Consider the following 12312-nt stretch of genomic DNA (forward strand, 5'->3'; position numbering starts at 1 on the left):
CCTCAGGGAGAAGGTGGAGGTCCTCAGGGGGAGAAGGTGGAGGTCCTCAGGGGGAGAAGGTGGAGGTCCTCAGGGGGAGAAGGTGGCCATCTCCAGGGAGAGAAGGTGGAGGTCCTCAGGGGGAGAAGGTGGAGGTCCTCAGGGGGAGAAGGTGGAGGTCCTCAGAGAGAAGGTGGAGGTCCTCAGGGGGAGAAGGTGGAGGTCCTCAGGGAGAAGGTGGAGGTCCTCAGGGAGAAGGTGGAGGTCCTCAGGGGGAGAAGGTGGAGGTCCTCAGGGGGAGAAGGTGGAGGTCCTCAGGAGGAGAAGGTGGAGGTCCTCAGGGGGAGAAGGTGGAGGTCCTCAGGGGGAGAAGGTGGAGGTCCTCAGGGAGAAGGTGGAGGTCCTCAGGGGGAGAAGGTGGAGGTCCTCAGGGGGAGAAGGTGGAGGTCCTCAGGGGGAGAAGGTGGAGGTCCTCAGGGGGAGAAGGTGGAGGTCCTCAGGGGGAGAAGGTGGAGGTCCTCAGGGGGAGAAGGTGGAGGTCCTCAGGGGGAGAAGGTGGAGGTCCTCAGGGGGAGAAGGTGGCCATCTCCAGGGAGAGAAGGTGGAGGTCCTCAGGGGGAGAAGGTGGAGGTCCTCAGGGAGAAGGTGGAGGTCCTCAGGGGGAGAAGGTGGAGGTCCTCAGGGAGAAGGTGGAGGTCCTCAGGGGGAGAAGGTGGAGGTCCTCAGGGGGAGAAGGTGGAGGTCCTCAGGGGGAGAAGGTGGAGGTCCTCAGGGGGAGAAGGTGGAGGTCCTCAGGGGGAGAAGGTGGCCATCTCCAGGGAGATGCGCTGCCACAGCTCCTTGGTCTGCTTGCCTCTCTTCAGGTTCTGGAGAACGTCGTTGAACTGCATCATGCCCACCGGCGTGAGGCAGAAGGCGCCACGAGCGCTGCGGATGATGTTGACGAAGTCGTCGTAGTCGGCCGGCGTGAGGTGGATGAGCCGGTGGTGGATGTACTGCAACACACAACCACACACTGTTCAGAACACAAGGTTCAAGAGTCACTGGCTTTGGTTTTCTTACACCTGAGACATCAACTACAACTCTAGGTTCTCTTATCCAGGTAACTTCTGGAATAACTCTAGGTTCTCTTATCCATGTAACTTCTGGAATAACTCTAGGTTCTCTTATCCAGGTAACTTCTGGAATAACTCTAGGTTCTCTTATCCATGTAACTTCTGGAATAACTCTAGTTTCTCTTATCCAGGTAACTTCTGGAATGGAATTGGTTCTGCTGGAACCAAGTGAAAGTGAGTCCTTCTATTGTCCCTCAATTCATGTGTTCTCATCTCACCAAGTCAGGAAGGTTCTGCTTGGAATTCTTCATAATCTCAGATTAACTGCTCCTCTATGGTAAAGTCAGCTCTCTGCAGGGTTTCTCCCTCTGTGATTGGTCACACGCTGCAAGCTCCACCCCTTTCATGTCAACGCTTTGATCCTGGAGGGAAACTCTGGTTGAACTAGTGACTTGATAACCTGTTAATGCTGATCAGATCCACAATCTCTGGATTAGTTAATCCAGGAAACATATCCTGGTATGTTAATCCAGGAAACATATCCTAGTATGTTAATCCAGGAAACAGAGATCCTGGTATGTTAATCCAGGTAACAGAGATCGTGGTATGTTAATCCAGGAAACATATCCTGGTATGTTAATCCAGGTAACAGATCCTGGTATGTTAATCCAGGTAACAGAGATCCTGGTATGTTAATCCAGGAAACAGATCCTGGTATGTTAATCCAGGTAACAGAGATCCTGGTATGTTAATCCAGGTCGGAGTGGAGGCCTCCGGTCTCAGGGTGTCCTGGTCTAGACTGGTACCTGCAGGTAGGCTTGTTGGCAGCGCTGCACCAGCTGGTGGAAGGCTGGCGTTCGGAGGTGGGCGTGGATGTGGGCGGGGTTTAACCTCTGCAGAGCCTCCATGATTATCTCCTGAAGCACGAAGGGACTCAGGACGCCTTTAGCTGCTCCCACACAGAACTGGTACACGTAGTTCACTCCTGCACGGCAGGGGGCAAGAAGAGTGAGACAGGAGTGAGACAGATTCTACAATTCAAGCTTTGACACCTTTTTCCCCTCACAAACCGAGCTCACCTCACTAACCGAGCTCACGGCTAACGTAGCTTACAGCTCACCTCGCTCATGGCTAACCTAGCTCAGGGTACGTCTGAATTCTCCCTCCTAAATCCTGATCTATTGACTTCTCTTGAACTCCGGAAGTGTTTGGTGTAGTCATGATAAGAACTGTCTGAATTCTCAATAAGCAGAGAAAAGGAGGCTTGTTGCTTCCTTTAGAGCCTCCTTTAGCATAGGAAACACTGATGCTTCCTTTAGAGCCTCAGTTAGCCTAGGAAACACTGATGCTTCCTTTAGCAAAGGACACCAGCTCATGCTGCCCCACAATTCCTTGCGGCGCCAACATTTAAAGGGACCCACTCACCGGAGCGTTTATGGAAAATCACGTTGGTGGAAAAAGGAGCAGATCATGTAAATTACTGAAGCAATAATCTGCATTGAACAACTTTAAATCATCTAAAATTCAAATGTGCTTTTTATTGTCTCTTTTCAGAAACTTGTAGTTCTTTTACCGCCACAGCAGACGTCACTAATTTGTGCCGCCATAGCAATATTATGACGTCACGTAGTGAAAGTGCAGTCCGATTGCCGCACCAACGTCACTGCCTTTCACTACCTCCTTTAGGAAGCCTCCTAACGCCTTTCACTAACTCCTTTAGGAAGCCTCCTAACGCCTTTCACTAACTCCTTTAGGAAGCCTCCTAACACCTTTCCTGAACCCCGTGACGTTATCCAGGGGTTCAGGTAAAGTCCATAGATAAGGAGATAGGAGGGACTTTTTGGACATACCCCTAGGTCATGGCTCACCTAGCTCATGGCTAACCGAGTTGACCTAGTTTTCACGATTCACCTTGCTCATGGCTAACCTAGCTTATTTAGTACAAGGCTTACCTTGCTCACGGCTCACCTAGCTCATGGCTAACCAAGCTTACTTAGTTCACGGCTCACCTAGCTCATGGCTAACCAAGCTTACTTAGTTCACGGCTCACCTAGCTCATGGCTAACCAAGCTTATCGTGTTCACGGCTCACCTAGCTCATGGCTAACCAAGCTTATCGTGTTCACGGCTCACCTAGCTCATGGCTAACCAAGCTTATCGTGTTCACGGCTCACCTAGCTCATGGCTAACCAAGCTGACTTAGTTCACGGCTCACCTAGCTCATGGCTAACCAAGCTTATCGTGTTCATGGCTCACCTAGCTCATGGCTAACCAAGCTTATCGTGTTCATGGCTCACGTAACTCACGGCTCACGCCGCTAACCTCTCTCATGGCTCACCTCACAAACCTTGCTCACGGCTAACCTAGCTTCCTTAGCTCACAGTGCTAACCTAGCTCCCGGCTCACCTAGCCTTGCAGCCAGTCCCAACAGCCACTTGACATCCTCGGTGTAGGGGGGGCTCCTGGAGAAGTTGTTGGGGTGGTCGTTGTGAGCTCTCCTGCCCAGCATCTCCAGCGCCAGCATGCCTTCACACAATGAGATGCACACATTGTTAACACACTGATTACTCTGGTCACAGCTCACAGGTCAGAGGTCAAAGGTCACAGCACACAGGTCACAGCCCGAGGGCCAGAGGTCAAAGGTCACAGCTAGCAGGTCACCGGCTGCTCACCGACTCTGTAGGCAGAGTGCAGGTAGTGCAGGCTCTGCTGGCTGATTGGCTGGTTGTGCTGTTCGTCCTCGGCAGGGAAAGCGGTGCTGACCAGCGGGGCGGGCGGCGAGGAGAGGGCAGGCAGAGACGCTCCCTGGATGGCCTGGATGGTGGGACCCGAGTGGACACTGCCTACTAATGAGCAAGATGGACAGCAGTCAGCGGTCGTGAATTGAGCCCACACGGCTGCCCCGGTGCCCTTGGGCAGGGTGGCGTCCTGACCTGCTACGGTGGTGCTGAGGGGCAGGCCGGTCTCAGCGTGGTAGGGGTGGACGGCGATCTGAGTCATAGATGGGACGGGGACACCAGGGAAGGTGACGGCTGTGGCTGCCATCGGAGGCTGAGGGCCGGCGGTCACGGAGAAGGGGTACTGTGCACCAATGAAGGCCGGGTGTATTCCCTGAGAGAACAGAGGACATCAACTGCTTACAATCTATTTGAAAACACAGAGCGGTTCTGGAGAACTAGCTCTACCCCCCCCACTGACCTGTGGATATGCCGCCCCCGGCACGGGGAAGACGGCGGGCCGGGGGACGTGCTGCAGGGGGTGTCCGAGGTACTGCGGGGTGCAGACGGTGGGTAGGTGAGCCTGGATGGTGGTGTAGGGGTGGAGCCCTTGGCTGTGGGGGTGAGCCATGGCCTGGCCGGGCAGGGCGTGGGACTGGTAGATGGTGGAGCCCACGGAGATGACGGGCACCACGGCCGCCGCCGTGACCGCCGCCGTGACCGCCGCCACGCCCGCAGACTCCATGCCGGACCCCCCGTCCAGAACACAGCAACTGGACTCTGGGGGTCTCCTGCCCGAGCCCCCGTTGGCCCCACAGCGCCCGGAGGTCTCCCGCTGCTGGGCCGAGCCCCCGCCCACCGACTGCTCATACAGCCAGTACCACTGGTGAGCCACCTCGAACAGAACCTCGGGGTACACGCCCCCGCCCTTCGCGGCCTCCTCCACCGCCATGCAGGCCTTCTCCAGCATGACGTTGTCCTGGAGGTGGACATGGAACAGTGGAACACAACATTCAGCTGAGAACACACTTCAACGTTCAGCTTCAGGGCATCAAAGTCATTAATTACTTGATTCATTGCAAAGCAAACATATTGGAAATTGCCGAGTCACATCTGGAAGGAGGATTTACTGAACTAGAAGGAACCAAAGCAGCAGTGTGACAGAGCTCATTATCACTTTCAAACCATCAACATGGATGAGATCACAATGGAGAGCACGACTATATGTAACATGTATTTGTATGTCTCACTTTGTCTGCGTTTTCTCTGGAACCTGTCATATTTCTGGGGGGTCAAAAAAATACAGTTTACCACAAACCCAGAAATTGTGTGTGTGTGTGTGTGTGTGTGTCCTTTTGTTTCAGTGACAAGAAGGTTGCACACTGATTTAGACCAAAACAATCAATTGCTTCATTTCCTATGTCTTGCTGAGTTTTAATCAAAACAAATTGTATCTCAATGGCACTGAGTCATGGAAATGACAAAACAAATCAAATGTGCTTCTTGAAGGTGTTTTAGAGAACACTCTCCTGCACAAAGTGAATCCCTCAAGTCCAAGTGATCGAGGACAAAGGGTGTCCATCCTCTGAGTTCCTGTCTGCAGAGCTGCTGACTCAGCATTTGTCTTCTTGGGATTAAACTGCAGTAAAAACTGGGTTCAATGATTTTCATCTGGTAGTGTACAGCTCAGACTAAAGTGAAGCACAGATAGGGCTTTTCCAGAAAGAACCAGGTTCTAGTTCAGGGCCGGTTCTCAAATGAGCACCACCAAAGAACTGGTTCTTTTTCCAACGTTAACGGAGCAAAGTGAGAGCCACGTCATTACGTCACTCCAAAACATGACACGTTACTGATCTCACCAATCAGGGCTGACGGTGCTCATAGAAGAACCAGGAGACGGACTGTAACAGTGGTTTGGACCAGGAACCAGGAGACGGACTGTAACAGTGGTTTGGACCAGGAACCAGGAGACGGACTGTAACAGTGGTTTGGTCCAGGAACCAGGAGACGGACTGTAACAATGGTCTGGTCCAGGAACCAGGAGACGGACTGTAACAGTGGTTTGGTCCAGGAACCAGGAGACAGACTGTAACAGTGGTTTGGTCCAGGAACCAGGAGACGGACTGTAACAGTGGTTTGGTCCAGGAACCAGGAGACGGACTGTAACAGTGGTTTGGACCAGGAACCAGGAGACGGACTGTAACAGTGGTTTGGACCAGGAACCAGGAGACGGACTGTAACAGTGGTTTGGACCAGGAACCAGGAGACAGACTGTAACAGTGGTTTGGACCAGGAACCAGGAGACGGACTGTAAGAGTGGTTTGGACCAGGAACCAGGAGACAGACTGTAACAGTGGTTTGGACCAGGAACCAGGAGACGGACTGTAACAGTGGTTTGGACCAGGAATCAGGAGACAGACTGTAACAGTAGTTTAGTCCAGGAACCAGGAGACGGACTGTAACAGTGGTTTGGTCCAGGACCCAGGAGACGGACTGTAACAGTAGTTTGGACCAGGAACCAGGAGACGGACTGTAACAGTAGTTTGGACCAGGAACCAGGAGACGGACTGTAACAGTGGTTTGGACCAGGAACCAGGAGACGGACTGTAACAGTGGTTTGGTCCGGGAACCAGGAGACGGACTGTAACAGTGGTTTGGTCCAGGAACCAGGAGACGGACTGTAACAGTGGTTTGGTCCAGGAACCAGGAGACGGACTGTAACAGTGGTTTGGTCCAGGAACCAGGAGACGGACTGTAACAGTGGTTTGGTCCAGGAACCAGGAGACGGACTGTAACAGTGGTTTGGTCCAGGAACCAGGAGACGGACTGTAACAGTGGTTTGGACCAGGAACCAGGAGACGGACTGTAACAGTGGTTTGGTCCAGGAACCAGGAGACGGACTGTAACAGTGGTTTGGTCCAGGAACCAGGAGACGGACTGTAACAGTGGTTTGGACCAGGAACCAGGAGACGGACTGTAACAGTGGTTTGGTCCACGAACCAGGAGACGGACTGTAACAGTGGTTTGGACCAGGAACCAGGAGACGGACTGTAACAGTGGTTTGGTCCAGGAACCAGGAGACGGACTGTAACAGTGGTTTGGTCCAGGAACCAGGAGACGGACTGTAACAGTGGTTTGGTCCAGGAACCAGGAGACGGACTGTAACAGTGGTTTGGACCAGGAACCAGGAGACAGGCTGTAACATTGGTTTGGTCCAGGAACCAGGAGACGGACTGTGACAGTGGTTTGGTCCAGGAACCAGGAGACGGACTGTAACAGTGGTTTGGTCCAGGAACCAGGAGACAGGCTGTAACATTGGTTTGGTCTAGGAACCAGGAGACGGACTGTAACAGTGGTTTGGACCAGGAACCAGGAGACAGGCTGTAACATTGGTTTGGTCCAGGAACCAGGAGACGGACTGTAACAGTGGTTTGGACCAGGAACCAGGAGACGGACTGTAACAGTGGTTTGGACCAGGAACCAGGAGACGGACTGTAACAGTGGTTTGGTCCAGGAACCAGGAGACGGACTGTGACAGTGGTTTGGTCCAGGACCCAGGAGACGGACTGTAACAGTGGTTTGGACCAGGAACCAGGAGAAGGACTGTAACAGTGGTTTGGTCCAGGAACCAGGAGACGGACTGTAACAGTGGTTTGGACCAGGAACCAGGAACCAGGAGACGGACTGTAACTGTGGTTTGGACCAGGAACCAGGAGACGGACTGTAACAGTGGTTTGGACCAGGAACCAGGAACCAGGAGACGGACTGTAACAGTGGTTTGGACCAGGAACCAGGAACCAGGAGACAGACTGTAACTGTGGTTTGGACCACATAGTGGTCCTATAGTCCCTCCGGGGCTCCGTGTTCGCTGTAGATTTCAGAAAGCCGGTTCGTGTCTCTTCCGCCTTGTAAGTAGTTCTAACTCCAGGGTAACTCCGCCCCCACCTGATGACACGTCTGGCCCCGGCCTGGCTCTTCTCTGGCTCAACAAAGAAGTGGAGCCAGTGTAGCCCTGGTTTAGCCCCTGTTAAGCACCGGGTTTGGTGGTGGAAAGACAAAGAACTCTGGCCCTGGCTCCGAACCAGAACCTGGTTCTTTCCAGTGGAAAAGCCCCCGGAGTTCCTCGGGGTGAAGGGAAATGGAGGGGAGCAGGTAGCTAACCAAGCTTTCAGAGGAAGTGTCACCATTACAACAGCAGTATCTCGGAATGCACTTCAGATTGTGACATCACAGTTTAATCAGGCCACGGCCCGTTTGATGATTGTGGAGGCCGTCCAGCACACTACCTGCTCTTTGCACTGGACCAGTGCTCTCTGGATCTCGTTGGGATTGAGCGCGTGAGCATGAGGCAGACAGCTCAGGGCCAACTCCGCCGCCGCCCGGACCATGTTGAGGTCTCTGGCCCGTGACGCTCGGTCGGCCAGGGAGGCCACCTCCGGAGGGGTGAGGTGGCCGTCCCAGCACTCCACCAGGATGTTCAGGGCAGCGCTGCCGATCTCCATGGCTTGACCTGACAAATGAGAGAGAGGAAGAGGCACGTTGTGTCACAAAACCAAGCCAGTACTGGGTTTCACTCCTGATGGTCCTACTTTCCTGGACCACACAGACACTCACCAGTGATCCAGGACACGTGGGATGAGTAGGTCCTGGACAGCCAGTTGGGCGAGACAAAGTTGTGGAGGCCAAGCGCATACAAGCCGATCTCAAAGGCACAGAGGTGCAGGTTTCTGTGGGGTCCCTGGTGACCTCCACTGGCTGAGGGTTGGGTGAAAATGGAGGTGGAGGAGTTTCCTCCGGCTTTGATCAGCACCGTCTTCGCCAGCTCAAAGTAAAAATGAGCTGCTGCCTCCGACGGTTGGTTGGGTACGTGGGGGGCGTGGCACTCTGGCCGTCGACCTTTGTACCTGAAGACCGAGAGAAATGTCAGACACAGCCACCAACTCTTCAGAAACCTTGGGGGGAACAGTTGACTGAGGAAGCGGGAGTTCCGGGCTGCCACCGCTCTTCCTGTACTTCACTGTCGGGATGTGGTTTCTGAGATCACAGGTTTGGTGTTAAAACGATTGGATGAGGAAGTGAAATGATGATTTCTCTGACAGCTGGAGGCTGGAGGCAAGGCTTGGTCACTGGGGGGGCTTGGTTACTGGGGGGGCTCGTTCAAAAAGTGCCGAAAGCTTTGTAGGGACTGAATCTCTGAACAGCAACCTTAAATGTTCAGGAGCCAAACCTGCAAGTAAAGATGGCGACCTGAAGGGAAGCTGCTGGGAAAGCACTTCATGCCAATGGTCACACATGGAGCTGTGAGCGGAGACAGGGTAGGGCAGGAGACAGGGTAGGGCAGGAGACAGGGTAGGGCAGGAGACAGGGTAGGGCAGGAGACAGGGTAGGGCAGGAGACAGGGTAGGGCCACACAGACAGGTAGAGCTTCTATTCAACTTTTCAGTCTGATCTTTCTGTGTCCGGTGAATGGAAAGAAGAGACTTGGGCTGCAGTCATGTGTTCACCTGCTGGTGTCGGTGCTCTTGGCCCTGGCTCCGCCCCCCGCCCTGCGAGAGCCGCTGGAGGACGACGAGCCCAGCGAATCGGATGATGAACTGCTGATGCTGTCGCTGTCCTGGCCCCGCCCCCAGGATGCCGCTGCCCACCCGCCACGCAGAGGCCGCCGGCTGAGAGTGGGGGAGCTGTCTGAGGTGGTCTCTGGAGCGCTGCTGTCGATACTGGCCATGCCTGTTCACACATGGGATTAGAATCACCTTCTGAGCAATGAAGGAGCAATAATGCTAACTCTAGCTTTGTTGGGGCTGTCATTTCACTAAACTCATTTTAGCCAGTGTCCACAGGGATACATTAAAAACACTGGAGTGTCCCTTTTCATCATGGAGGCTAATCTCCACTGTTACCACCCATATTATAGAGCAACGTCCTCCTCTAATCACATTATAGAGCATCTCCCTTCTCTAATCCAGATTATAGAGAGATTTCCTCCTCTAATCACATTATAGAGCATCTCCCTTCTCTAATCCAGATTATAGAGAGATTTCCTCCTCTAATCACATTATAGAGCATCTCCCTTCTCTAATCCAGATTATAGAGAGATTTCCTCCTCTAATCACATTATAGAGCATCTCCCTTCTCTAATCCAGATTATAGAGAGATTTCCTCCTCTAACATCCCAATCAAATAGCAGCTTCCTCCTCCAATTCAGATTGCAGAGCAACTTCCTCCTCCAATCCAGATTATAGAGCAAACCCCTCCTCTAATCCAGATTATAGAGTATCTCTCTCCTCTAATCCAGATTATAGAGTATATTCCTCCTCTAACATCAAGATGATAGAGCAACTTCCTCCTCTAATCCAGATTAGAGCAACAGCGCAAATCACTCCTCTGATCCAGATTATGGAGCAATTTCCTCCACTAATCTAGATTATAGAGCAAATTCCTCCTCTAATCCAGAGTGTAAAGCATCTATCTAATCTAATCCAGGTCATAGAGCAACTTCCTCCTCCAATCCATATTATAGAGCAGCTGCCTCCTCCAATCCAGATTGTAGAGCATCTTCCTCCTCCAACATCAAGATTATAGAGCAATTTCCTCCTCTAATCCAGATCATGGAGCAAATTCCTGCTTTAATCCAGATTATTGAACATCTAGCTAATCTAATATGGATTATAGAGCAATTTACTCCACTAATCCAGATTATAGAGCATCTTCTGACAGCTCAGCAGTACTACAATAATACTGGTGTCTGTGTATCATTAAAGAATGATAAGTACTATAAGGATTCTTTCTTCAGTATCAGTAATTGTAGGTAAGTTGTACAGAAGCTGACACAAGACATACTTTTGAGCAGTACTTTGAACTTCGTACACTCTGGATCGTTCCGCGAGTGAGACGGTGTTTGTTCAGACCATACATCACATTGCCTTCACGCTCTTTCTGTGAGCAAAGTTCTCCCTGTACCAGATGAAGGTGTAGAAAGGGGATGCGTACCGGTGTGCTTCTTCTTCTGGCGGACCGGCGAGCCCCAGCAACGCTGGCTGTAGCCACAGCGCCCCCCCAGGGCCAGCCGGCTGGGCACCGTGGCCTCTGCCTTGATGGGAGGGGCTTCAGTCTGCTGTTCGCCGGACAGCGGGGGCCCATCTGGAACTGCATCCCACAGAGTCAACAGGAGGAACCCGAGGGGGTGGGAGGGTGAGAGGGTGAGGGGGTGGGGGGGTGAAAGGGTGAGGGGGTGGGGGGGTGAGAGGGTGAGGGGGTGGGAGGGTGAGAGGGTGGGGGTGAGAGGGTGGGGGGGTGAGAGGGTGGGAGGGTGGGGGGGTGAGAGGGTGGGAGGGTGAGAGGGTGAGAGGGTGGGAGGGTGAGAGGGTGAGAGGGTGAGGGGGTGGGAGGGTGAGAGGGTGGGGGGGTGAGAGGGTGAGGGGGTGGGAGGGTGGGAGGGTGGGGGGGTGGGGGGGTGAGAGGGTGGGAGGGTGAGAGGGTGGGAGGGTGAGGGGGTGGGGGGGTGAGAGGGTGGGGGGGTGTGAGGGTGGGAGGGTGGGGGGGTGGGGGGGTGAGAGGGTGGGGGGGTGAAAGGGTGGGGGGTGAGAGGGTGAGGGGGTGGGGGGGTGAGAGGGTGGGAGGGTGAGAGGGTGGGAGGGTGAGAGGGTGGGGGGGTGAGAGGGTGGGAGGGTGAGAGGGTGGGGGGTGAGAGGGTGGGAGGGTGGGGGGGTGAGAGGGTGGGAGGGTGAGAGGGTGGGAGGGTGGGGGGGTGAGAGGGTGAGAGGGTGGGGGGGTGTGAGGGTGGGAGGGTGAGGGGGTGGGAGGGTGAGGGGGTGAGAGGGTGGGAGGGTGAGAGGGTGGGGGGGTGGGAGGGTGAGAGGGTGGGGGGTGAGAGGGCGGGAGGGTGGGGGGTGAGAGGGTGGGGGGTGAGAGGGTGGGAGGGTGAGGGGGTGGGAGGGTGAGAGGGTGGGAGGGTGGGAGGGTGAGGGGGTGGGGGGGTGAGAGGGTGAGAGGGTGGGGGGGTGTGAGGGTGGGAGGGTGAGGGGGTGGGAGGGTGAGAGGGTGGGAGGGTGGGGGGTGAGAGGGTGAGAGGGTGGGAGGGTGGGGGGTGAGAGGGTGGGAGGGTGGGAGAGGGTGGGAGGGTGGGGGGTGAGGGGTGAGAGGGTGGGAGAGGGTGGGAGGGTGGGAGGGGGGTGAGAGGGTGGGAGGGTGGGAGAGGGTGGGAGGGTGAGAGGGTGGGAGGGTGGGGGGTGAGAGGGTGGGAGGGTGGGAGAGGGTGGGAGGGTGGGGGGGCGGGAGGGTGAGAGGGTGAGAGGGTGGGGGGGTGAGAGGGTGGGAGGGTGGGGGGGTGAGAGGGTGAGAGGGTGGGAGGGTGAGAGGGTGGGAGGGTGGGGGGGCGGGAGGGTGAGAGGGTGGGAGGGTGAGAGGGTGGGAGGGTGAGAGGGTGAGAGGGTGGGGGGGCGGGGGGGCGGGAGGGTGAGAGGGTGGGGGGGCGGGAGGGTGAGAGGGTGGGAGGGTGGGAGAGGGTGGCAGGGTGGGAGGGTGAGAGGGTGAGAGGGTGGGAGGGTGGGGGGGCGGGAGGGT

The 12312-nt window shown here is 54.9% G+C and overlaps 1 protein-coding gene across 1 annotated transcript in view; it reads right to left on the minus strand.

The window, feature by feature from the left end:
* Positions 1 to 706: 706 nt before the first annotated feature.
* The window catches only part of zswim8 (zinc finger, SWIM-type containing 8), a gene marked incomplete at its 5' end in the record, with an annotated part of 36330 nt that continues 24724 nt past the window's right edge, over positions 707 to 12312 (minus strand). Inside the window, 10 exons of the mRNA XM_080521210.1 lie at positions 707 to 974; positions 1841 to 2019; positions 3440 to 3559; positions 3706 to 3879; positions 3967 to 4144; positions 4232 to 4729; positions 8037 to 8260; positions 8365 to 8654; positions 9255 to 9477; positions 10741 to 10896. Of these exons, the coding sequence (XP_080377336.1) occupies positions 771 to 974; positions 1841 to 2019; positions 3440 to 3559; positions 3706 to 3879; positions 3967 to 4144; positions 4232 to 4729; positions 8037 to 8260; positions 8365 to 8654; positions 9255 to 9477; positions 10741 to 10896 (2246 nt within the window). The remainder of the gene's footprint in view (positions 975 to 1840; positions 2020 to 3439; positions 3560 to 3705; positions 3880 to 3966; positions 4145 to 4231; positions 4730 to 8036; positions 8261 to 8364; positions 8655 to 9254; positions 9478 to 10740; positions 10897 to 12312) is intronic.

This window comes from Blennius ocellaris, assembly GCF_963422515.1.
Source record: "Blennius ocellaris genome assembly, contig: SUPER_13_unloc_1, whole genome shotgun sequence".
Lineage (NCBI taxonomy): Eukaryota > Metazoa > Chordata > Actinopteri > Blenniiformes > Blenniidae > Blennius > Blennius ocellaris.